The sequence below is a fragment of the Bos taurus genome, chromosome 4 (genome assembly GCF_002263795.3).
Source record: "Bos taurus isolate L1 Dominette 01449 registration number 42190680 breed Hereford chromosome 4, ARS-UCD2.0, whole genome shotgun sequence".
NCBI lineage: Eukaryota > Metazoa > Chordata > Mammalia > Artiodactyla > Bovidae > Bos > Bos taurus.
This window is the reverse complement of record NC_037331.1, coordinates 115,927,609-115,952,314: the sequence shown is the minus strand read 5'-3', so window position 1 is coordinate 115,952,314 and position 24,706 is coordinate 115,927,609. Positions and strand designations below refer to the sequence as shown.

The window sequence follows — 24,706 nt, the reverse complement described above, 5'->3', positions numbered from 1 at the left end:
CTATTCTCTAGCACCCCTGCCTTCTTATCCTCCAGCTGTGGCCTCCACATTCCCTCTTTCTCGTGGTTCCAGACCCACCCTGTCTCTCCACACAGCTGGATTCTGTCATTCCCTCGTGGTTCCCGCAGGGCAGCCCTGGTTGTTACCTTCACACGTGGGACTCATCTCACAGGCGAGGGAACGCTGAACATTGTGGTCCCTTGACGTCTAAGGGCTATGGTTGGTTTGCCTCCACTGGAAAAAAAAAAAGGGGTCTATGCCCACCATATGTGGACCGTCCACTCACCCAGTAGATGCAAAGACGTCGGAAGACCTGCCTATACGCCTTGCAGAATGCAGCACAGGTACAGAACGTGCCCAGCCTCAGTGTACAGACGCAGAAGGAATAATTGTGAAGCAGCCTGTGTAAACTCTGCTCAAGCAGGAGACTCACACACTTTAAAAGTCCCCCGAGATCTTCCTTGGTGGCTCAGTGGTAAAGAATCCACCTGCCAGTGCAAGGGACACAGGTTCGATCCCCCGGCAGGGAAGATCCTACATGCAGTGGAGCAACTAAGCCCAGGAGCCACAAATACTGAGCCTGCACTCCCTCGAGCCCGCGCTCCACGACAAAGAAGCCCACGCACCGCAACAGAGAGGAGTCCCGCTTGCCGCAACTAGAGAAAGCTAGTGCGTAGCAGTGAAGACCCAGCACAGCCAGCGACAATAAATAGAATTACAGAAGTCCCCCGAATGCCTCCCAGCTATAACCCTTCCCCCGCCGACCACAGGTAATGGTTCTGTGATTTGTACTGTGCGGTCAGAATTCCCTTAATTTTTCTAAAAACATTATCCCACCCACCAGGGGTTCCATGTCAGCATAGCCTCACGGGGCATTTTAGCTTCACCTACTTTGAATCTCATATAAACATAACCACACAGTATGCGTGTATTCTCTCACGTCCGGCTTCTTTCGCTCAGCTGCGTGTTTGAGAAAGTTTCTGTGCTTTTGAGTGTGTGTCCCTCACTTCTGCCCCGTCTGGCGCTCCACTGGACCAAATACTGAGGGAATCCCGTGTCCTGCTGGTGATGGGGATTTGACCGGTTTCCAGTTCGAGGTTAGCACAAGCTTTCCGGCCGTCAGCATCCCTGCACCTGTCCCTGGGTGCACACCTGCGGGCATTTCTATGCGCACAGGCCTGGGAGCAAGTCAGGGAGACACAGGGCGTGTGCACACACGTGTATCATCCATGTGCAGCTAATGTGAAATCACAGGCACATTTTCAGATTCTTCCCCCCACCACCTGTGTATCGGGTTTCCAGTGTCCCCCACTTCTGCCAAAAGGTACAGTTATAAATCTTTAATAAATGTTCGCCTTTCGTTGGATGCTTTCTCACTGTGATTTTAATCTGCCTCCCCTGGTTACATTCTTCCCTCCCTTACTAGGAGGTCCGGAGGCAGATAACCTCTCGCCAGTGTCTAGTACGCTTCTCAAGGGAACAGAAAGGTTAGACTTCTACATTGTTGGAGTGTCTTCTGTGCAGATGACGGTTAACTGCTTCATATTCCTCAAGCAGCGAGGGAGAGATTTGAGGAGGTACTGCCTCCCATCAGCTAGACGGAGATGACCCTCGCTTTGCAAAAGGCTCATTATTGTCATCAAGGATCGCTTTTCTCTTTTCTGTAAGCAACCCTCCAAGCCAGTTTGTGAAGGTCACGGCTTTCTGTCCAGACGTCTGCGCCTTCTCCTCCCTGGAGATTTTTTGTAAAAGGTGATGCCTCATTCTGCGGAGAAAGTAGCACCAACATGTATGCCCTCTCAGGTGGAAGACGGACAGCTGGTTGAGAAGGTGGTCCTCCGCGACGACCTGGAGGGGTGGGGGAAGGGAAGGAGGCTCAGGAGCCAGGGGGTGTATGTATTATTGTGGTTGATTTGTGTTGTTGTATGGCAGAAGCCAACACAACACTGTAAAAATTAAATATATATGTATATTTAAATGAGGCTTGTAGCTCAGTAGGTAAAGAATCTGCCTGCAATGCAGGAGACCCAGGTTCAATTCCTGGGTCAGGAAGATCTCCTGGAGAAGGAAATGGTAACCCACTCCAGTATTCTTGCCTAGAGAATCCCGTGGACAGAGCAGCCTGGCGGGCTACAGTTCACGGGTTGCAAGAGTCAGACTTGACTTAGCAACTAAACCACCACCATATATTTAAATAAAATAGAGATGATGCTTCCTTCTGAAAAGACAGCCTGTGCTGTACACACCTGAATGTAATCATAGTTCTGTAAGCTCGTTTTAAACAGGTGTAAAATCAACAGTAACAGCTAAACAGGAAGAGACTTGGGGAAGCTGAGAAACGGAAATAAGGTAGCAATGGATGGATGGAAACAAGGAGTCCCTAACGGTTAAATTTCTAGTCGCTCTGATCACATATAAATAAAAGGAAGGGCATGGAGGTGTTTTTCCTGGAAGAGACCACAAAGAAGACAAGAGATAGCTGTCTGGAGAGAGGTCAGACTGTTGCTGAAAGCAAAGATTAGACCAGCTTTCCCAGTTCAGAGGCTCTGAGCTGGGACTGTGTGAACTTCCCTGAAGGTAGGTTTCACGTGAACAGAAGAAACATCTTGCTCGAACTTGTCAGGGACAGCTGGGGCTGAGTCCCTCCACGAGTTCCAGAAAAGGCTAGAAATCCCACAGGGACAGAGCTTCAGAAGAAATCTCATTCCAGACGGTTTCTAGGTGCCCTCCCAACATGCAGGCTTTATATTAGGGAGAAAAGAGTTTCTGCAAGAATACATGAAAAGTGAAAGTGTTAGTTGCTCCACCGCGTTCAACTCTTCGTGACCCCATGGGTTGCTCCTCTGTCCATGGGATTCTCCGGGCCAGAATACTGGAGTGGGTACCGATTCCCTTCTCCAGGGGATCTTCCCAACCCAGGGATCGAACCTGGGTCTCCTGCATTACAGCCGATTCTTTAACATCTGAGCCACCGGGGAAGCCCACAAGAACGCGTGGCGGGCTACAAAGACCCTGGCCAGGGAGTGCGGAGCTGCTCAGTCATCTCTACCGATCTCAGCGGTTCCAGCCATTTAAAAAAAAAAAAAAAATGCTATTTGTCCTGTCCACACAATGGGTGTTCTCATATAATAGACGAGTGCATGCAGTTGCTCTACCGCCTCTAAAGGTGCTAAGCAAACTGTAAGCTATTAGTATAATTAGGTTTGAAATGAAAAAGAGTGAGGATATGAAAAATACATGCACAATTTACCGTCACAGGAAGAAGGACGGCACAAAAATCCTCTGAGGGAAAGTTTATCAGGACTGGGTTCGGCCTGAGACACAGAAATATCTGGAAACGAGTGTTTAAGCAGAAAAGCTTGGTTTTCTTTTATAAATAATTACACTTTTTGGAAAATGTGTTAATTCTTTTTTTTTTTTTTTTTTGCCTGAGGATACAGAGTCTAGTCCCTTAATTGAACCCTTTTGTAAGAAAAAGGGAATTTTGACTTGAAGAGCATTAACTCTCATTTTCCAAAAAGGCAGACTGAGAAGGTATAGAAAACTGGCCTAAGGTACATGGAGTCAAGGACGGACCCTACTTGTCCCTTTTCAGCCTCAAGCGTGGGAATCATACGGGACTGTTAGTCTTCAGGGGTCCCCAGCCTCTGGGATCTGACGCCTGCTGATGTGAGGTGGAGCTGATGGAATAATAAGAGAAATAAAGTGCGCATTAAACGTTCTGTGCTTGAATCATCCCGAAACCACCCCCTCCTCCGCGTCCCTGGAAAAGCTGTCTTCCATGAAACTGGCCCCTGGTGCCAAAAAGGCTGGGACCGCTGCGCTGATGCAAGTTCACAGCTGGGCCCCCAGTAAGAGGTTTTACTCTACATTGTCTACATACAACCGAAATCACAGAAAGAGAAAAGTCATGCAATGGGAGACCGTACCTGCCGATGATGGGACTGACCAGGGCGTCATTTCCAAAATAAACAAACAGCCCGAGCAACAACAACAAAACCCCCAACAGCCCAAATCACAAAACAAGAACTACCTGAAGGAAAACTATTTGGTACCTACCAGGGGCTGGGGGCGGGGGGGAGAGGAAAATCTTATTTTTCAAATACCATTATCAAGGAGAAAAGCCATCAGCCCCAGTTTCTCCCCCACAGCAAGACCCAGTCACAGCTGGCACGTCGGCCACCAGGTCTCGGGGCTGGACTCGGGCCAGCAGTTCCTTTCTGTCACCGATGAGTAACACCAGCCTGGAAACCAGAGCACCCTCGGCACCGTGATCACAGCGGGGTGACGCTCCCTCCACAGGGAAGAAAGGCAAGCTCCCGAGGTGACTGTGCCCACGGAGCCCGCATCCAGCAAGCCTGCACGCTGCTCAACGGCCGTGCAAGCACTTCCATCTGGGAGGTGCGCGCCTCACACGTGTGTGGGCAGAGACCTCTGCGCGCGGGCACACACACGCGGTTCCGCCTGAGTCATCAAGGCTTGGGTGATGATTGCCCTTGACTTTGTGACTTACTAAGAGGATAAATCGAGGCCATCTATTTTCTCAGCCTATAAACAGTGATGCTACGAGGCTGGCTGGTGAGCTGGAGATGCCACAGAAGTCAGTGCAGAGGGGATTATGTACCAACAAAATATTAATTCTGGCATGAAGGTTACTTTTCCGGCAGGTTCCTGAGGTTGGTACTCAAGAGACAGGCCACCCTGGCTAGGGAGGGAGCTGAAAGGGACGTCAGGCATAGTCAGCTTTTCAAGTTCCCTGATCTTACGCAGGACGAAAGACAGTCCAGTGGTCCAGAGGCCACTCAGAAGCTGATGGCAAATCCCGGAATTTCTACGTCCTCTCTTTGACCCTCCTTGCTCTGCTGGCTCCATGGGTTTAGAATAAATTTTCAGGTGGATCACAAATAACAAGACTATCTTACAGTCAAAAGGGTTGCTCACCTCTGGGCATGGAATAAAAAAAAGAGAGAGGTCAGTGGACTTTCCCGTGGACACTCCCGTGTCCCCGCCAGCCCATCCTGAGACGCCCTGCACGCAGCTGTCCCCGCGTCCCTCTCCTCCTCTCCCTCCTTATTCTGGGCTCTCCTCCTGTCTTTCCAGACACTCTGCCTCCTCTACCGCCTAGGAAACCAGGCTCTGCCTTTCCACGAACTGTGATGGCATCTTATAAACGGGGGCATGATTTCCTTAGGCTCTTAGGACACGGCGTATTCATAAACTCACTCCGAAAGCAGTGCTCTCCGTCTGGACTGCACAGTAATGCCCAGGCTGCTACGCAGAGTGACTAGATCAGAATACTGCGTGCTCAACTGCGTGCACATTTGTGTACACGTGCTGCCTGTGTCAGGGAATGTGTGATTGGGGTGTGTGTGCATGTGTGTGTATGTGTACACGTGTGTTGGACAGGGTGTGCTTGCGTCTGTTGGGTGTGTATGTGTGTGCTGAGGTGTGAGCTTGTGTGGGTATTGGGGAGTGTATGCACCTGTGTGTATGTGTGTGTTGAGTGTGTATACACATGATGTGTATATGTGTTGGAGGGCTTGGTGTGTGGGTATTGGTGTATGTGTATGCATGTGTGTGTATGTTGTGAGCGTGTACATAGGGTATGCATGTGTCTGTGTGTACAAGTTGTGTATGCATGTGTGTGTACATGGGTGTGTGTATGTATACAGGGTTTGTGTGTACATGTGTGTATAGGATGTGTATGTGTACATAGGGTGTGTGTGTACATGTGTGTGTATAGGATGTGTATGTGTATATAGTGTCTGTACATGTGTGTGTATAGGATGTGTATGTATATATAGGGTGTGTGTATGCATGTCCATGCGTAGGATGTGTATGTGTACATATGTGTGTGTACATGTGTGTGTATAGGATGTGTATGTCTATATAGGGTGTGTGTATGCATGTGTGTGTATAGGACACGTGTGTGTGTGCTGGGGGTGTGGCGTGACCAGCCTGGAGTGCCGTCAGCACTTCCTCAGTTTCCTCCAGGGATGTGAACAGGCAGCAAGCCTGGGAACCTCTGCCCTCACCCCACCGTTCTCGACCTGCCTGCTCAAGGGTCACCTCCCTGCTGACGGCGTCGTCCCGTCACTGCTGAGACTCCCCGCCCCACGCGTTCCAGACCTTCCACATCTCGAATGGAACCCTCTCCCCAGCCTCACCGGAGCCACAGGGACCACGGGGTGTTCCGGCTCGTTCTGTCCAACCCCGACCTCTCAGCTCCCTGTCTGCGTGTGTCCCACGGGTTCCGGGACGTGTTCTTCCTTGAGCTCTAAGCTGCGGGCCTGTTAATCCGATAGAACGGGCTCCCAGCACCAAGGGAGGTCACATAGTCTCCTTCTCGTTAAATTTGTTTTGAAGTAATGAATGGAAAAGACAACAACAACCTAGGGTCAGTTTATTTACCTCTCCAGAAAAAAAAGAGGACGGGGGCAGTAGTTCCTGAACTCTGATGTGAGTTACGGCAAACACACGGATTTATAACTGCAGCCATCGTTCACAGCTCCCAGAGCCTTGGAACGTCCGGCCCGAGCAGAACGATGGGGCACCTCCTGTTGCTGTATTCAGCCGTGTGTCCTCTGCACCTGAAATCACTTTGGAGCTTCAAAGGGAAACGTGTGCGTGTGTGCCAAGTCGCTTCACTCGTGTCCGACTCCTTGTGACCCTGTGGGCTGTAGCCCACCAGCTCCTCTGTCCATCGGATTTTCCAGGCAAGAACACTGCAGGGGGTCACCATGCCCTCCTCCAACGGATCTTCTAAACCCAAGGATCAAACCCAAGTCTCTTGTGTCTCCTGCACTGGCAGGCAGGTGCTTTATCACACGTGCCACCTGGGAAGCCCTAAAAGGAGATGTGCCGCGTCGCTCAGTCGTGTCTGACTCTTTTTTACCTGCCCCTGGACTGTAGCCCACCAGCTCCTCTATCCATGGGAGTCTCCAGGCAAGAATACTGAAGTGGGGTGCCATTCCCTTATCTTGTAATTCATGACACGCCCCTTTAAAGGACAGCTGAGTTCCTGTAAAGGAGGCAACCCTAGGGAATCCCCTAAGGATGGGGCTGGTCTCCAGGAGGCCCAGCCTGGATTAGAGGGTGGGAGTTCTGATCTGCCATCCTCTGATCTCCAGGGAGGGGAGGGAAGCTGGAGACTGAACCCGCGGTCGATGGCTAATGGTCTCATCAACGCTGCCTATGTGATGGAACCTCGATGTAAGCCCCGTGGGACAAGGTGTGGGTGGCTTCTGGGCTGCTGAGCCAGGACCTATCTGGGGTGGCAGCACCCCAAACTCCCCAGGGACAGAAGGCCCTGTGTTTGGGACCTTTCCAGACCCAGCCCGGGGGTATCTCTTCACAGGACTCTTTGTTTGTATGTTAATAGCATTTGTCATACACTGGTCATCCGGTAAGAAAACTGATTTCCTGAGTCTGTGAGCCGTCCTACTGAATTAATGGAATCTGAGGAGGGGTCCGCCAGAACTTCTGAGCTTAGCAGATCTGGCAGAAGCCCTTCACCTGTGGGACCAGGGGTTTCTCCAGACAGATGGGGTTGCAACTGAGCTGAATTGCAGGACACCCAGCTGGTGCCACAGAGCTGCCTCATGGTGCTGGGGGTTGGGGGAAAAACACATATGGTAATCACAAAGCGAGCATGAACTTCAAACTCATTGTAGTTGTTAAGTGGAAGGTACGTTACAAATGGAATTCTCTCTCCTGTTATCTGACGCATTAGAACATGAAGATGTTCTTCAAAGAAAAGAAAAGTACAGCCAAGACCACGGACCTTTCTCATAAAAGCTGTCCACGCTGGGTGTGGAAGTGAACACCTGTCTGTTCACCAAACCCCTGGGGGCTCCTGTGCCTACCACCTGCTCACGGGTGAGTGAAGATACAGTTTTGGAAACGCACCACACCTCTAGGAAATAATAGTGAAAGTGAAGTCGCTCAGTCGTGTCCGACTCTTTGTGACCCCATGGACTGTAGCCTACCAGGCTCCTCCGTTCATGGGATTTTCCAGGCAAGAGCACTGGAGTGGACTGCCATTTCCTTCTCCAGGAGATCTTCCCGACCCAGGGATTGAACCCAGGTCTTCTGCATTGCAGACAGGTGCTTTACCGTCTGAGCTACCAGGGAAGCCAGGAAATAATAAAGGGAATTCAAAACTCAAAAGATGAGCAAGTTTGTAGTAACAGAATAATTCTGGGCCAGGAGAAATCAGAGAAGGGAAGGTAATCATCCAAGCGGAGGAAAAGGCCAGCTTGGGTATCTTACACGTCCCAACGTGAAGACCCAGCAGTCCATCAGGTGAAGACAGCCCTGTGCGTGCTCCACAGCTCTACTCAAGACATTTTATGAAGCATCCAGAGCTGAACGTCCCTTTCCGGGTTTAGGAACTTTTTCCTAGAAACCTTAGCTCCTTTGTGTATCTTGTATTGGAAGTTAGTGTCTAAATCCTTTCCCAATCCTGTAAATCCTGTAAGAGGTGTGTGTGAAATGGTATCTGCCTCATATTTTCTGTTTTTTGTGTTTTTTTTTCTGCATAGATGGGATAACCAGCATTTCAAAAGGAGTCTGGTGATGGGGTTGATGACTTTGGGAACAGACCCTGAACAAGTAGTACGAAGTAGGGAAATCCCTGTGTAGATACCACACCCCTGGGATGCATAAAGATAACTCTCCAAACCCTGGGGACCTCTGAAACAGTTTTGGAACCCATTTCAAGAAGGTAAATTCCTCCCAGTATACAAGCCACCAAGCTCACCTTCAGAACCAACACCACGGCTTTTGTCGCCAGGATGCCAATAGCAGTAAGAAAGCAGCAGTGTTTCTAATCACCCTCAGATAGAGGAAAGATACTGTATCCCTAGAGGATGCGCCCCTAAAAGTCATCTCATGAGTGTGTGTCCCTGTTCCCCAGGAGGGCGGACATCGGGGAGTGTGTGTCCCATACACGTTCCCGTAACTCATCTGTAAACCTCAAAGCCTTTCCTCTGCTCATCGTGGCTTATTATGCGCAGACATCAACACTGGAAGGCCTGAATCAGTGAGGTATCCACGTGGACCAAATACAGCTCTCACTGCGGGCAATTCTACTCCAGGTTTCCGTCCAACACAGGAACGGGAAGATCGGAAAAGAGCAGAGGCCCACGACATCACAGATGCATTTGGTCAGTGACCAGAGCCCGCAATCAGTGGCCACAGGAAGAACATCCGCTTCCATACATAAGAAATGAATCCCCAGGCTGCAACTTTCATTCAAAAGCAGCACGGTTCAACCACGAGATTCTCGGGCATCCCTGCGGCTTGCAGACCTCTGACCCTCCCCATCTGTCTTCTGAACCTCCCCTGACACAGCTCTGGTCACCAAGGGTGTGGCCAACCTCATCACCCCCCATCTGCAGGGCACCAACGCACACCAAGGGAGGGACATTCTGTCACCTAGGGCATCGGGCAGTCCCTGGGACTTTGATTTTTTTTTTTTTCTTTAACCAACCTTTACTCTGTCTCCAGGAAGCAACTCAATGTCTGGGAAAAGCTCACAGAGACAGAGCAGGGCAACTGAGTATGAAGTAATCTCCTCTGGCTAATCAAATTTTCCACTGACCCTAGAGCTCCTGCCAGAGGATCTGCCTTCCTCAAACAGCCCATTTAATTTAAACCATGGTTAAAGAAGTAGGATATCAACAGAGTCATACAGCAAGACTGGGTTGAAAAAAAATGCAAGTCATCCCCCCACCCCATACAAATTTTCAAATGTAGATTATCTGAAAAGACAGTGATTTGAAAGCCTAATTTCTCTTCTGAGTGGAAAACTTTCGATCCCTTTCAAGGGTGTTAAGTTACAGATGAAACGTGGCTTCGTTCACACAATATTAGAAATAGAGTTTATGAAAAAGACTCTCCTCAAGAATGAAGCTAGAAGTTGTGAGCCATTCCACCCGTGTTCTTTCTTTTATTCATTTATTATGCCAAAACGAGACTAGAGGGCATCCAGGGAGTTTGCCTTCCCTTAATCAGCTGTCACGGCAATAAACTTCTAGAGCGACATGTAAGGAATAAAACGTTCACCAAGATTTTATGAAAATAGATTTTCAATTAAGGATTATAGCACAGCAAAGGCAAGTCAGGTGCTACTGTCACGGTTCTTGGGAGCAAGAGACCATGGGTCCAGACCACGTAGCCCTTCGCCCATCACCCTGGCAGGACCAAGTGCCTCCCTTTTACACATCACACCTCAGACGTGGGTCCAGAGAGCTCTGAGTGCCCGGCCCGGCGACGCAGTCTGTGTCCCTGTCCCTGAGTGTATCTTGCTGCACAAACAGGGCACCATTCAGCTCGCTGTACCCCTTCCACAGCAGTCACGTGTGCGGCCACTCAACTGTCAGTGACGGAATAAATCATCCTGTCCTCATCGGGAATGTAAAGTATCACCTGAATCCCAATCAAGCTGCGAGCGAAGAATTTGCCAGTCATCGAATCCAGGAGAGGCTGTGATTACCCAGAGTCTTCCACAAACAACTGATGAAAAATTAGGGCTCAGGAAGTCTCAAAACAACGATTTAAGTGCAGCATGATCACTCGAGTAAAGCTGCCTGGATTTAGCTGGAATGTGACATTTCAGAAAAGGCACAACCCAGCTGCAGAGTCATAATTATCAATTCAGGAACTGACAGAAGGTGGAAAAGTTGAGCGAGTCTGTGTCTCATTTTCCTCTTAGGCCAACAACCAGATGAGTCTGAAAATACAACCAGTGGCTGTAGGCTTATCTAGACTCAGTTCGACCTGCTCTGACGGCCCTTATGAAAAGCAGACACAGAGGAGGGTGTTCGGTAGGCACCCTGGGGAACAGCCCTGTTCACTGTGTGAGCGAAAGTGAGATCAGTGTTCTCATTCTTTATTTTTCTGAAGTAAATGCAGAGAGAGGGGAGTGGGAGGGAAGATCTTAAAAGTTTTTAATGAAGGTGCCACATATGCCATATATATGAAGATGGTGCTATGTTACAAGGTTACTGGAAGAAATACTGACTGGACAAGTTATCAATCAAGCATCATCATTATTATTATCAGCAGGAGGAACCTGAATTTTCTCCCTCGCCGGGGTCCTAAATGTGCAAGTTTTACATTTACATTAAGGCATCGCATAAGAGAGGAATTGTGGGTGTGGGTGGGAACGTAACTGGGAAACAGTACTCCACACACGTTTCTGTCCTGTTTATACATGAAATTATGCAATGGCAAGACCTGGAGTGGGGAAAAGAGGGACACAGATGTATTTTCACAGACAATTACGTAAGCCTGGGGAGAAACCCAGGCTGATGAAGGTTCAGGAATGAGGGGCTTGTTGTCTGCTGTGTGTGGGGGGTGGGCGGGGGGAGAGGGGTGTCTACAAAACAGTCCCTTCAAACAGTTACTGAGCTCCTCAGGCTGGAAGTCCAGTTCAAAACGCAGGGTGATCGGTCCTCTGCCAGGCAACAGGTGTCTCCCTGTGGGTGTGGTTAAGCCGACTGGGTTCTGGTCCAATTCGAATACATTGTTCATTTCTTGTCTCTTTTTGTTGAACGCAAGACCTCGCAACGGTTCAGTGACTGGGTCCTTCCATACACAGCCCTGCTCCCGCCCCGCACCCCTGGGATCCAACCAAGGGGAACCCAGCACCCGAAGGAATTTCTGCGTTTCCAGCTGTACCTTCAAAGTCTCACAGCTACCCCCACCTCCGGCCCCTCCCTCACCACCAAGGACCCCGTGGACTAGTCACGTGTGGAAACAGAGCCCCACCTCCGGAGCAGCCACGGCAACCCGGAAAGGGTTAAAACATCAGCCAAATAAACATGCTCACACACAGTTTCCAGAGAACAAGATGGCAACCTACTGGTCCTCGCCAGGAGGGTCCGGCGCCCTGACCCCCGTGGCTTGCGGCCCAGGGCCGGGATGCAGACGGCAGGGGCTCCAAGGTGGCGCGGGGCCCGGAGCGGTCGGGGGTTGGCGGGGAACGCGGGACAGCGGCGAGCGGGTGTGTGTGGGGGGGTCCTCAACTTAGTAAAGTTGTCAAGGCTCAGGTGCCCCCCTGGCCGGCCGCCTTGAGGTCCCCGGCGGCGCACGGGCCTCCTCGGGGGGCGATGTGCCATCATTATGCTCGCTGGCACCGTCAGCTTTTTTTTTTTTTTTTTTTTTGCGGTGCGGGGGGGTTACCGTTGTCACACCCGGGAGCAGGGCCCCGCCCAGCTGGCAGCCGCGGTGGCAGCGGCCGGAGCCGAGAGACAGGCGCCGGCCCCGGGTGAGCCACAGGCTTCGCGGACCCCAACAGGTCCCGGGCTCCGGGATCGCAGCCCCGAAGCCGGCGCGGGCATCCGGGCCCGGCGGTCCTGCCCTGGCCTCGGCGATCCCGCTCTCTGTGGGTCCCCCCACTGCCACCACCACCACCCCGACACGGCCCCGGGGGTCCACCGCGAGCTGGAACTGACGCGCGGCCGGCGGGGGGCTGCTCCGCCGCCCCTTCCCCACCGCGCGCAGCCCGCCCTCGCCCTGGACCCCGAGCCACCTGTCTAAAGCACAAGGACGCAGGGCCGTGTAAAGTTGCAATTTGCAAACAAGCGGCAGATCCACCGCACCCGGGCGGCCGCCGCTGGGGGGTTCCGGTGGGATCTGGCGGTGGCGCACAGGGTCGCGGTCAGTCCCGGGGGTGCCGCGCTCGTCCCCAGCACTGGTCCCCCGGTGCCGGTCCTCCCGGCCACGCGCGCCTCGCCCACCAGCACTCACCATCACGTTCCCTTGCATTTTAGCCGTCTTAATCATCGCCTTCTCCTTCATTTTGCCCCAAGTCTGAACCCGACTTCTGGCCCGGAGAAGAGTAACTTAATCCATTGTCTCGCTGATGATTAAAGTAGAGATTGGACCGGCCGAGGACTGGGTGGAGTTGGCTTTTGAAGGAAGAAAAAAAAAAAAATTCTTGCAGCGCTTCGGCGTCCCCCTTCCGCCACCCTGTCCCTCTCCACTCCCGGTTGGATCACAATAGCAATCAACACTTTTCGGCCGCCGCTTGGAAAGAAAAATTAAAAAGACGGAGAAGAGGGTGTGGGGGTGTTTCTGCTTTCAACAAAAGCCGGCGGGCCCGGGGAGCGGGGGCGCGAGGAAAGAGGCTGCGAGGCGCGGGGCCAGCTCGACAGCCTGCGTGTCCGGCGGGCCGGCCGGCCGAGCTTCGCCAGCGACAGCGGCTGGCGCGACTTGCGGGGCGCACGCGGGGACCCTGGGCGGCGCGGCCCGCGGTGGGGATCCTCGGCGGGGGCCAGGCGCCGGGCGCCGCACTGGTCCCCAAGGGCGGGGACCCCGGTGAGCCGGCGGCGACCACAGTGCGGGCGGGCCCTTGTGTGTGTATATCTGTGTGTGTGTGTGTGTGTTGTGTGTGTGCGCGCGCGCGCGTCCACACAAGGCTGCGCTGCTTGAACCCGGCTGGACCAGGATGCTTCAAGCCGCAGCAAGGTTAAGCGAGCCGAACCTTCTGGGTAGAACCGGAGCCTCCTGAAGCACCCCTCCCGGGTACACGCCCCCTCCCCGCGGGCCCAGTGTGCGCGGCGCACGCTCGCTGGGTTTTTACAAACAGGCACCGCCGCCTGCCGCCCGGCGTGAGCACAAGATCAGCTGAGACCACCTCCCGGCTGCGCCCCCCAGAGGGAAGGGAGAGGCCGGGCACAGCCGGGCGCCGCCTAGCACTTCGGTGGCTCAGGCGAGGCGCGGGAAGCGGAGCGCTCATAAATATTGTTGTTTCGGGTTACCATGGGACGCACAGAGCGTCTCCATGGTTTCAGCGATGATCTGCGTCCGAATCTGCCGCCGCGGCGGGTCCAGGGCCCCGGGAACCTCGCTGGGCGGCGGCACTCGCGGCGCTGGCCGGCTCTGCGCCGGCTCACCTGGCTTCCCAGGCTCAGCTGTCTCCCCCAGCTCCGGCCTCCGCCCCTGCCATGGCCCCTCGGGCGCCTTTGTTTCTGGATCTGATCCCGCCGGCTTCCCACGCTCCAGCCTCGCGCCAAAGGGTCTGCCTGGCCCCCTGAGCCCCCACCGCAGCTCTGATCCACCTCCCTCCACCCCCACCCCTCCAGTCTTCACCCTAAGCGGCGGGTTGCCTGCTGATCGCGCCGGGTGTTCCCTGGTCACCACCCCAGGCCGCTCCCGGGAGGCCGTAACAGTTCCCAGGCGCGGCTTAAGCTCCCTGGACCACACGGGGACGCGCGCTCCCAAGAGCACGCACGCCAAGAGGGGTCAAATTCAAATACTGCCAACCCAGGCCGCCAGGAAGAGCATCGGGGATGTTCCCAGCGCCGCGGCTTCCCTCCTCCATCGAGGAGCAGGCTACCGCAGAAACTGGACTGGAGCTGTTTCAACCGACATGAGCGCATCAGGCTTGAACTCACTGGTTGTGTGTGTGTGTGTGTGTGTGTGTGTGTACACGTCCTCGCCTGGGGGGTGGGGGGGGGTGGGATGCGAAGCTGGGAGGGATTTGAGAAACCTTTCCATTTCTTTATATTCATAAAAAATAGCATGTAAGAATGAACAAGAGCCCGGTTTTCAACGCACACTCGGAAAATTATGAGCAATTGCTACTGTAATCATATGCAAATGACTCACAATGCCTGCATATATGAAACATTATATATAAGCATTATATATATACACACACACACATATAGTAGGCATATACAAGCATATACAAGCAGTTGGTTTACAGGTTAAAAAGACTTGTAACTAATGATTTGTCGTAAAAGATAAGTGGAAGAAATAGGTGAAACAAAGCTGAATTGAAAAGCAGAGTTTAAAGGAACCTGGATTAGGATTTGCCTGAAAGTGGCAGGTATAACACTTTTTTTTTTAGGTTTAAGAAGCTCTCTCCTATGTTAGGATTCTTAACGACAGCTTTTCTCTAAAAATGAACGTGGGCACAGATCATCCTTGTACTCTTGACCTTTACACTAAACCCAGCTTAATGTGGACAAAATTACTGCCAGTCTAAAGTTCTGTTTGTAAGCGACATTAAGATGGTTCTTTCTCCTCTTTATTTGAAGTGGCATTAATACCTTCAGAATCTTCTTCCCTCTCTTTCCCACCAAAACTGCTCCCTCAAAACCTGGCTTTTCCCATCCCATCCCATGTTGGAGTATGGAAAGAAAATTAAGAAAACGAGACAGAAATATTTTTAATGGAGGTATAACTGACATATCACACTATGTCAGTTTCAGGTGTGCAAGGTAGTGATTCAATATTTGTAAACACTGTGAAATGATCATCACAAGAGTTTTAGTTAGCATCCATCACCACACCTAATTAAATTTTTTTCTTGTGGTAAGGACTTTTTAAGATCTAGCCTCTTAGCAACTTTCAAATATGCAATTCAGTACTATTAACCACAGTTAACATGTATCCATCATATTCCCATGACATTTCATAACCGGAAAAGTGAACGTCGCTGTCGTGTCAGACTCTTCGAGACCCCAGTCCATGGAATTCTCCAGGCCAGAATACTGGAGTAAGTAGCCTTTCCCTTCTCCAGGGGATCTTCCGAGCCCTAGGATCGAACCCAGGTCTCCTACATTGCGGGTGGATTCTTTACCAGCTGAGCCACAGGGGAAGCCCGAAGGATACCCTGGGCTTGTCTGGTATTTGAACCCGGGACCCTCTCACACCCAAAGCCAGAATCATACCCCTAGACCAGTGAGTCGCCCCTGCGAGGGCTTTCTCAACACTTGCTCCGTAACTGGAAGCTTGCCCTTTCTGACCGCCTTCACCCATTTCTCTTTGCATTCCTGCCCTTGTAAGCAATTTTCTGTATCTATGAGCTATGAGAAGGAAACGGCAACCCACTCCAGTATTCTTGCCTGGAGAATCCCATGGGCAGAGGAGCCTGGTGGGCTACAGTCCACGGGGTCACAAAGAGTCAGGTACGACTAAGTGACGAACACTGTGAGCTTGGTCTTCATTTTGCTTTGTTTTCCAGATTCCACATATAAGTGACAACATGCAACGCTTGTTTTTCTACGTCTGACTTATTTCAATTAGCATAATGGCCTCAAGGTCCGTCTGTGTCATTACAAATAGCAGGATTTCACTCTTTATGGTTGAGGGGAGGCTGCCCAGGTGGAGCAGTGGTAAAGAGATGCCTGCCAGTGCCAGAGACCGGGGTTTGATTCCTGGGTGGGAAAGATCCCCTGGAGAAGGAAATGGCAACCCACTCCAATATTCTTGCCTGGAAAATTCCACAGACAAGAGGAGCCTGGTGGGCTACAGTCCACGGGGTCACAAAGAGTTGGACACGACTGGGTGACTGAGCACACCAGCATGATAGTCCATCCTGTCCATCAGTGGACACATGCTGTTCCCGTATCTTGGCTACTGTAAATAATGCTTCAGTGGACATGACTGTGCATATGTCTTTTGAAGTTAGTGTTTTTGTTTCCTTGTGACAAATACCCAGAAATGAAATTTCTAGATCAGTTTTTTTAGGAAGCTCCATACTTTTTTTTTTTTTTTTCATAGTGGCTGCACCAGTATAGGGCTTCCCTCATAGCTCAGTTGGTAAAGAATCCGCCTGCAATGCAGGAGACCCCAGTTCGATCGCTGGGTCGGGAAGATCTCCTGCAGACAGGATAGGCTACCCACTCCAGTATTCTTGGGCTTCCCTGGTGGTTCAGTTGGTAAAAATTCTGCCTGTAATGCAGGAGACCCCAGTTCAACTCCTGGGTTGGGAAGATCCTCTGGAGAAGGGACAGGCTACCCACTCCAGTATTCTCGGGCTTTTCTCACAAACATTGCACAAGGGTTCTCTTTTCTCCACATCCTGGCCAACATGTGCTCTTTCTTATCTTTTTATAATAACCATTCTAACGACTATGAGGTGATGTCACTGTGGTTTTATCTGGATCTCCCTGATGAGTAGTTGGCCATTCGAATGTATTCTTTGGAAAAACATCTATTCAGGTCCTCACCATGTTGTAATCAGGTTGTTTGTTTATTTGATATCAAGGTGTATGATTTCTCGCTATATTTTGGATGTTAGTCCTTTATCAGATAGTATGAGTTCCAAATGTTTTCTCCCGTCCGGCAGTCTGCTTTTCACTTTGCTGACCGTCCGCTCTGCTGTGAAGAGGCTTTTCCGTTTGACGTAATTACCACTTGTCTACTTTTACTTTTGTTGCCTTTGGTTTTGGGGTCAAATCCAAAAAATACCTATTACCAAGCCCCGTGTCATTTATGTTTTCTTCTAGGAGTTTTACGGCTTCAGGTCTCACATTCACATCTTGAATGCACGGTGAGTTAATTTTTGTGTATGGTGTAAAATACTGGCCCAGTTTCATTCTTTCGTGTATGAGCATCCGATTTTCCCAGCAAAACTTCTTAGACAGAGCTCTCCACTCTGTTTCATTGATCTATGTCTGTTTTTCTGCCAATACCATACTGTTTGGACTACTAGAGCTTTGTAATAAAGTCAGGGGTTATGATGTCTCCAGATTTGTTCTTCTTTCTTAAGATTGCTTTGGTTATTTAGGGCTGGCCTTCTTTGATTCCATACAAATGTTAGGATTGCTCAGTTTCTGTGGAAAATGCCATAGGAACTTTGACAGGGATTACATTGCATCTGTAGATTGCTTTGGGTGGTATGGACATTTTAACCACGTTAATTCTTCCAACCCATGCACACAGAACACATTCCTATTAATTTGTGTCTTCTTCAGTTTCTTTCATTAATGTCTGACAGGTTTCAGGGTACAAGTCTACCACCTCCTTGGTTAAATGTATTCCTAGGTATAGGACAAAATTTTTTAACCTATCATTTTCCTAGCTTCCTTTAAATTATCTCTGAAAATGGAAAGTGGGATAATATGGAATAAATGTTAATTTAATAGATAAATAATTCTGCTAGAAGACAATGTTTTTCCTAACACTCAACCAACAGTATCAGCCAAAACTACTTGCTGGGCACACCTGCGTTCTCTATTCCTGCCTAGCCTCTGGCAGAAAGGCCTACAGAAAAGACAGGGCTAAAAGCAGGCATAAAGAAGAGACATGGTATGGAATAAAAGTAAAGCAACTCTGAATGTTCAGCAGTGACGGTTCAGTCTTTGCGACTCATCTAGCCTTTGACTTATGCAACACTGAAGAAAAAAAAAAAGAATGAAAATAGATTAAGCAGAGTCTGGGAGAAATAAAAACCAAGAATATGGGGGGGAATGCTTGAAACGGAGGAGGTGCAACTGTCATAATATTTTGGGATATTAGATATTCTGAGAAAATTAGATTAGAAATATCTGAAGATGGCGCTGACATCAGAACCCCTCTCCTCACCCTCACCTTCAAAATGTTTTTTCCTCTGCTGCATTTATGAACATGGGATGCAGTTGTGGTTCTGTATTTATCAGGAAGTGCTGGGCCATCTCTCCAGTTCTTGCAGTCGTATTTCCAGGTGTTTTTTTCCCCTAATCTGTGAGAGGAGCATATTATCTCATAGTTTGGTGAAAATACTAGGGTGATAGTATTTCTGTTAGTTTTCAGCAGACAGGATCTGCCGTGCTCCGAGGCACCCACACCCCATGGACAGTATTTTGCTATGTGTGGACCCATGGACATTATTTAACTCCAATAGGCTCTCTCCAAACCTGCTACCTCAGAGCCATTGTTTTGTCCATCCTTCTTCTCCATCCTTAATTTATGTATTGCTGGCATCAGAGACTGCTTCGACTAAAGCAGCTTTGACTTAAGTTGAGGCTTTGGGCATAATGTTCAGTTTCACATTTGACACCAGGTAATATTTACAACAGAAGAACAGACCATCGTGTCATTTTATCAGTGTTCATGTCTTGTGACTTATTACTAGAAGTTTAACTTTGGTGAGGTGAATTTTCACCGTAAGGAAATGCAACATGTGAAATTCCTTATGTATAAAAGTGAAAGTCAAGGTAACTTTGAGTTCTCCAGAAAAACAGAATACACGTGTGTGTGTGTGTGTGTGTGTGTGTGCATGACTTCTCAGGTGATACAGTGATAAAGAATCCACATGCCAATGCAGAAGGCACAAGAGATGCACGTTCAGTCCCTGTCTTGGGAAGATCCCCTGGAGCAGGAAATGGCAATGTGCTCCAGAGTTCTTGCCTGGGAATCCCATGGACAGAGGGGCCTGGTGGCTACAGTTCATGCAGAGTCAAACATGACTGAGCACACACATGTGTGCGTGCACACACACACACACACACACACACACACACACACACATACTCTATGGGCTTCCCTGGTAGCTCAGCTCGTAAAGAACCCGCCTGCAATGCAGGAGACCCTGGTTCAATTCCTGGGTCGAGAAGATCCCCCCGAGAAGGTATAGGCTACCCCCTGTAGTATTCTTGGGCTTCACTGGTGTCTCAGATGGTAAAGAATCCACCTGCAATTCGGAAGACCTGGGTGGGTAAGATCCCCTGGAGGAGGGCATGGCAACCCACTCCAGTATTCTTGCCTGGAGCATCCCCATGAACAGAGGAGCCTGGTGGGCTACAGTCCATGAGGTCATAAAGAGTCGGACATGTCTGAGCAATTAAGCACATATATTCTATAATGCATACATTTATATATACGTATAATTATATGTAAATACATATAGATGTATATATGCATATATTATCATATATAAATATATATATATAATTTAATGTATTATAAGAGACCGGTTCACATGGAGGCTGTCAAGTCCTGAAATCTAGAGTTGGTACACTGGAGACCCAGAAGAAACAGTTGTCTAAGTTCCACTCCAAAAGTCAACAGACTCAGGACTCAAGAAGAGTTAATGTTTCAGTGTGAGTCTGAATGCAGGAAAAAGCTGATGTCCCAGCCCAGTGCAGTTAGGGAAGGGCTCCCACTTTCTCAGCCTTTCTGGTCTATTCATGTCTTCGACTGACTGCATGAGGCCCACACACGCTACTGATTCAAATGTTAAAGTCATCAAAAAAAAAAAAAACACCCTCACAGAAACATCCAGAATCATGTCTGAACAAACATATGGATACCCCATGGCCCAGGCAAGTTGACTGGTAAACCTAACCATCACTGCATAGGAAAAGGGTGATTGTTCTCATCACAAACTAGTCCTTACCCACAGCTTAATTCATTACTGATGCTCTTTAAAATGTGAGCTGTCTTACTACATTGAAAACACCATTCATCCTATATACTTTGATTTCCCCATAAATTTTCAGGAAGATATCTTCTGGAAAAAAAATGTGGTCTGCCAATATTTATTTTAAAAATTGCACAAGAATGGTAACAATGGTTTAGAGAAAACATTTAGAAATTAAACAAATTAACTTCAAATATGTAGCAACAGCATTATGCCAAACACAGTGATTATAATATAGAAAACATTCTTTATCCTCAAGGATTTCACAGGGTCAAGTGGGAGACATCAAAATTAATAATATTAACAACAAAATTAAGAACATAAGTAATAACTCTTGTGGAGTGTTTAGGCAAATATCAGAGAAATTAAAACAAATGGTGACATCTGAAACACACCTCAAAGAAAGATAAATACAGCAATTAGAGAATCATGGAAGCAGGGCAAAGGAGGACCAGCAGAGGGCTTCGTGCATCGTCCAGCAGCAGCACAGCAGAAGCAGGGGTGGGTGAGGGACACACGGTGGACAGCACTCTGAGGTCAGCAGTGGCAGCCCTGAGCCAACTCCTCCGAGAGGTGGAGTGACAAGGCCACAGCCCCCACGTGGTAAATGACGCAGAGATCCATGTCTTAGAAACGAATGTCTTCTCACAGAAACAGCCTGAATGTCCGCTGACAGAGTGGAAACAGACGAGGTGGTACATACGCACAATGGAATATTACTCAGCCGGGAAAAGGAGATAATGCCATTTGCAGCAACCTGGATGGACCTAGAGATGGTCATGCTGGGTGAGATAAGTCAGACAGAGAAGGAGAGATAGCCTATGACACCCCTTACATGTGGAATCTAAAAAGAAATGATACAAACGAACTTATTTACAAAACAGTAAAAGACTCACCAGAGAAGGCAATGGCACCCCACTCCAGTACTCTTGCCTGGAAAATCCCATGGACGGAGGAGCCTGGTGGGCTGCAGTCCATGGGGTCGCTAAGAGTCAGACACGACTGAGCGACTTCACTTTCACTTTTCACTTTCATGCATTGGAGAAGGAAATGGCAACCCACTCCAGTGTTCTTGCCTGGAGAATCCCCGGGACGGGGGAGCCTGGTGGGCTGCCATCTATGGGGTTGCACAGAGTCGGACACGACTGAAGTGACTTAGCAGCAGCAGCAGCAAAAGACTCACAGACATAGAGAAAGAACTTTCAGTGATCAGGAAGGAAGGATGGGGGGAAGGGACAGTGAGGGAGTATGGGATGGACAGGTACACTCTGCTATATTTAAAATGATAACGAACAAGGTCCTACTGTACAGCACAGGGAGCTCTGCTCAATGTTATGCAACAGCCTGGATGGGAGGGGCTTTTGGGGGAGAACGGATACATGTATATGGATGGCTGGATCCCTTCTCTGGTCACCTGAAACTATCACAATATTGTTAATAGGCTATGCTGCTGCTAAGTCGCTTCAGTCGTGTCTGACTCTGTGCGACCCCATAGACGGCAGCCCACCAGGCTCCCCGGTCCCGGGGATTCTCCAGGCAAGAACACTGGAGTGGGTTGCCATTTCCTTCTCCAATGCATGAAAGTGAAAAGTGAAAGTGAAGTCAGTCAGTCGTGTCCGACTCTTTGTGACCCCATGGACTGCAGCCCACCAGGCTCCTCCGTCCACGGGATTTTCCAGGCAAGAGTACTGGAGTGGGGTGCCATTGCCTTCTCCATAATCGGCTATAGCCCAATCCAAATTAAAAAGCTAAAATAATGAATGTCTTCTCCTTCAAGCTGGGCTCCAAGGGCAAAGAGCCCAGGCAACCGGCAGCTCGTGCATGAACTCCGAGTAAAACAATAAAGATATGGACAGTGTGCAGGGAGTCTGGACGAGTCACGTGAGCAGCCCTGATGTAAACCCAGTAGGACTCACGTCAGCCCTGCTTGCATCTGACATTTCTCAACTGTTCCTTCACAACCAAGCCCTGGCTCATCACCAAGAGATGGAGACAAAACCCGGCATCACCTCAGTGATAAACACAACATTACAATTGCTATGTTGGACACTGTAAGTCAACTCTACTTCAACAGAAAATGTTTAAAGTTTTTAAAAATTAAAAAAAAATAAATTTCTCAGTGGTAAAGAATCCTCCTGCCAATGCAGGAGACTGCGGGAGGCATGAGTTTGTCACTGGGTCAGGGAGATCTCCTGGAGGAGGAAATGGCAACCCACTCCAGTATTCTTGCCTGGAAAAATCTCATGGACAAAGAAGCCCGGCGGGCTATGGGGTTGCAAAGAGTCGGGCACGACTTAGTGACCAAGCTTAAGCAGTTAACCTTTCTTACCGATACAGTAGTCCTTACAACAACTTATCTTGTGTATTTATTTGCATGTCAGTTTCCCTGTTCCAAATACAGGGCACATGCTGTCTTGGTTCTCTTTGCGTTCTCAAGCTCTCAGACTGTGATGGGACTTTGTTCAGGGACTTCCCTTGTGGTCCAGTGGTTAAGAATCTGCCTTGCAATGCAGGGGACAGGAGTTCAATCCCTGGTCAGGGAGCCAGGATCCCACGTGGATCTGGTGGAGCAACTAAGCCCACACACAAACACTGAAGCCAGGCACCACAGCTAGGAAGTCCACGCGCCACAAGGAGAGATCCTGCATTGCCCCCACGAAGATCCCACAGGCCACGTCTCATGCCCGATGCAGCCAAGCACATGAATAACCACAGAAAAGAGTGCGTGTTCAATGTACGAGTCGTGAACAAATGGGTCAATGAAGGGAAACGTGTGCTGCTTTTCTTCCCACTGCACACGCAGGCAAGAACTGACATCACACAGCGTTTCAATATCTTTCCTGAACCTAGTTACATTACTCTACTGATGAAAAAGATGTCAGAGACAACTCTAGTGTGTTTGTAAGTGAAGTGAAAGTGTTAGTCGCTCAGTCGTGTCCGACTCTTTGCAACCCCATGGACTGTAGCCCACCAGGCGTCGTGGGATTTTCCAGGCAAGAATACTGGAGTGGGTTGCCATGCCCTCCTCCAGGGGACTGTGTTTACAAATGACCTTCTAAATTTAATTAGGAGAGCTTTATCTTTGGCAATGTTTTCCCCTTCCAGAGGAGACCACAAGTCACAGGGACTGGGTACGTTCATCTTTGTCTCTGGCTTCGCTCAGTTGAACGGTGTTTTCCCTTGCCCCACTGACATCGTGTACTCAGGAATGAGATGATTCTGACCCGTGTTCTCTATGAGAATATGGACTCTAGTAGTATTTTTTTTAATGTTTATTTATTTGGCTGCACCAGGTCTTAGCTGAGGCACATGGGATCTTTACTTGTATGATGCTGCAGAATGTGGGACCTAGTTCCCTGAGCATGGTTCAAATGCAGGCCCCCTGCATTAGGAAGGAGTGGGAAGTCTTGGCCACTGGACCACCAGGGAAGCCCCAGTCTTCTGCTTTAGGTAACAGACTCCTATGGACCAAAACACCTATAGGTTGCGGTTTTTTCTCTCCTCATACTTGCCTCTGAACATTAATGAGTATGCTCTTCTACATGGACAGAGGAGTCTGGTGAGGTGCAGTCCCTGGGGTTGCAGAGAGTTGGACACAACTTAGCGACTAAATGACAGCTACTTACAGCCAGTTCACAAGTGGAGGAAAGAACGGTAAGGAGCCTGGGTTTCCCATCCCGGTGTGCGTGCACGCTCGGTTGCTCAGTCACAACTCTTTGTGACCCCGTGGACTGCAGCCCACCAGGCTCCTCTGTCAATGGGATTCTCCAGGCAAGAATACTGGAGTGGGTTGTCATTTCCTACTCCAGGGGATCCAACTGAACCAGGGATCAAACCTCTGTCTCCTGCATATCCTGTATGGACAGGCAGATTCTTTACCACTGGGCTACCCAGGAAACCCTAATAATGTCACAATCCAACATTTCAGGCTAAAACCACAGTTATTCTATCAGCTCACCTAACACCACCCCTTACCCCAATGAAAAAGATCTCTTGATTTGTGCAGTATTTTGCTGCTACTAAATACCTTCTTAATGACATGTAAGAAGTATTCACTATTGATAGCTCTTTTATACATTAGGAAAATGTATGAAGAGAAGCTTTGTAAATAAAATTATTGGAAAATAGGACCAGTTAAGTATATGAAAATCCTATTATCCTTAGGCAATGTAAAATTTCTTTACATGACACCCATTAAAGAAAACCAGGAGAGCAGAGTACATATTTTAGGGTTCCTATGGAACATTTTTTTAGAAAAGAATAGCCCAACACTTACAGACTGAAAGTAATGGACACAGAACATGTCTGTAGGTAAAAAGAGGGACTTGAATTTGCTCCTGAGATTATGCATTCGCTTTAGCCACTGAGCTGGGAACACAAAGATCTCTTGACTTTTGCCAGGGTTCTTTGCTCTGAGCCCAAGATTGTAAATGGCCATAAAGGAAGAGAAAGCTGAATGATTGTCAGGAAACTGTCATCCGTCTCAGCAATCAAGAAGAATCAATCCTGAATGTTTTGGAGTTGCAGGCTCATTGCCAATCTACAGCGGAAGCGCACATACAA

At 49.2% G+C, this 24,706-nt stretch overlaps 1 protein-coding gene across 2 annotated transcripts in view; it reads right to left on the bottom strand.

The window, feature by feature from the left end:
* The window catches only part of DPP6 (dipeptidyl peptidase like 6), a 1,065,758-nt gene that overhangs the window by 947,304 nt on the left and 93,748 nt on the right, over positions 1-24,706 (bottom strand). Inside the window, exons 1-2 of one of the 2 annotated variants that reach the window (XM_024990444.2) lie at positions 13,493-13,508; positions 12,757-12,917 (exon numbers count right to left, since the gene is read on the bottom strand). The exons of the other annotated variant lie outside the window; for it this stretch is intronic. Coding sequence (XP_024846212.1) covers positions 12,757-12,807 — 51 coding nt within the window. The 5' untranslated portion in view covers positions 12,808-12,917; positions 13,493-13,508. Of the gene's footprint in view, positions 1-12,756; positions 12,918-13,492; positions 13,509-24,706 lie in introns of those variants that run through there. 2 annotated transcript variants of the gene reach the window in all.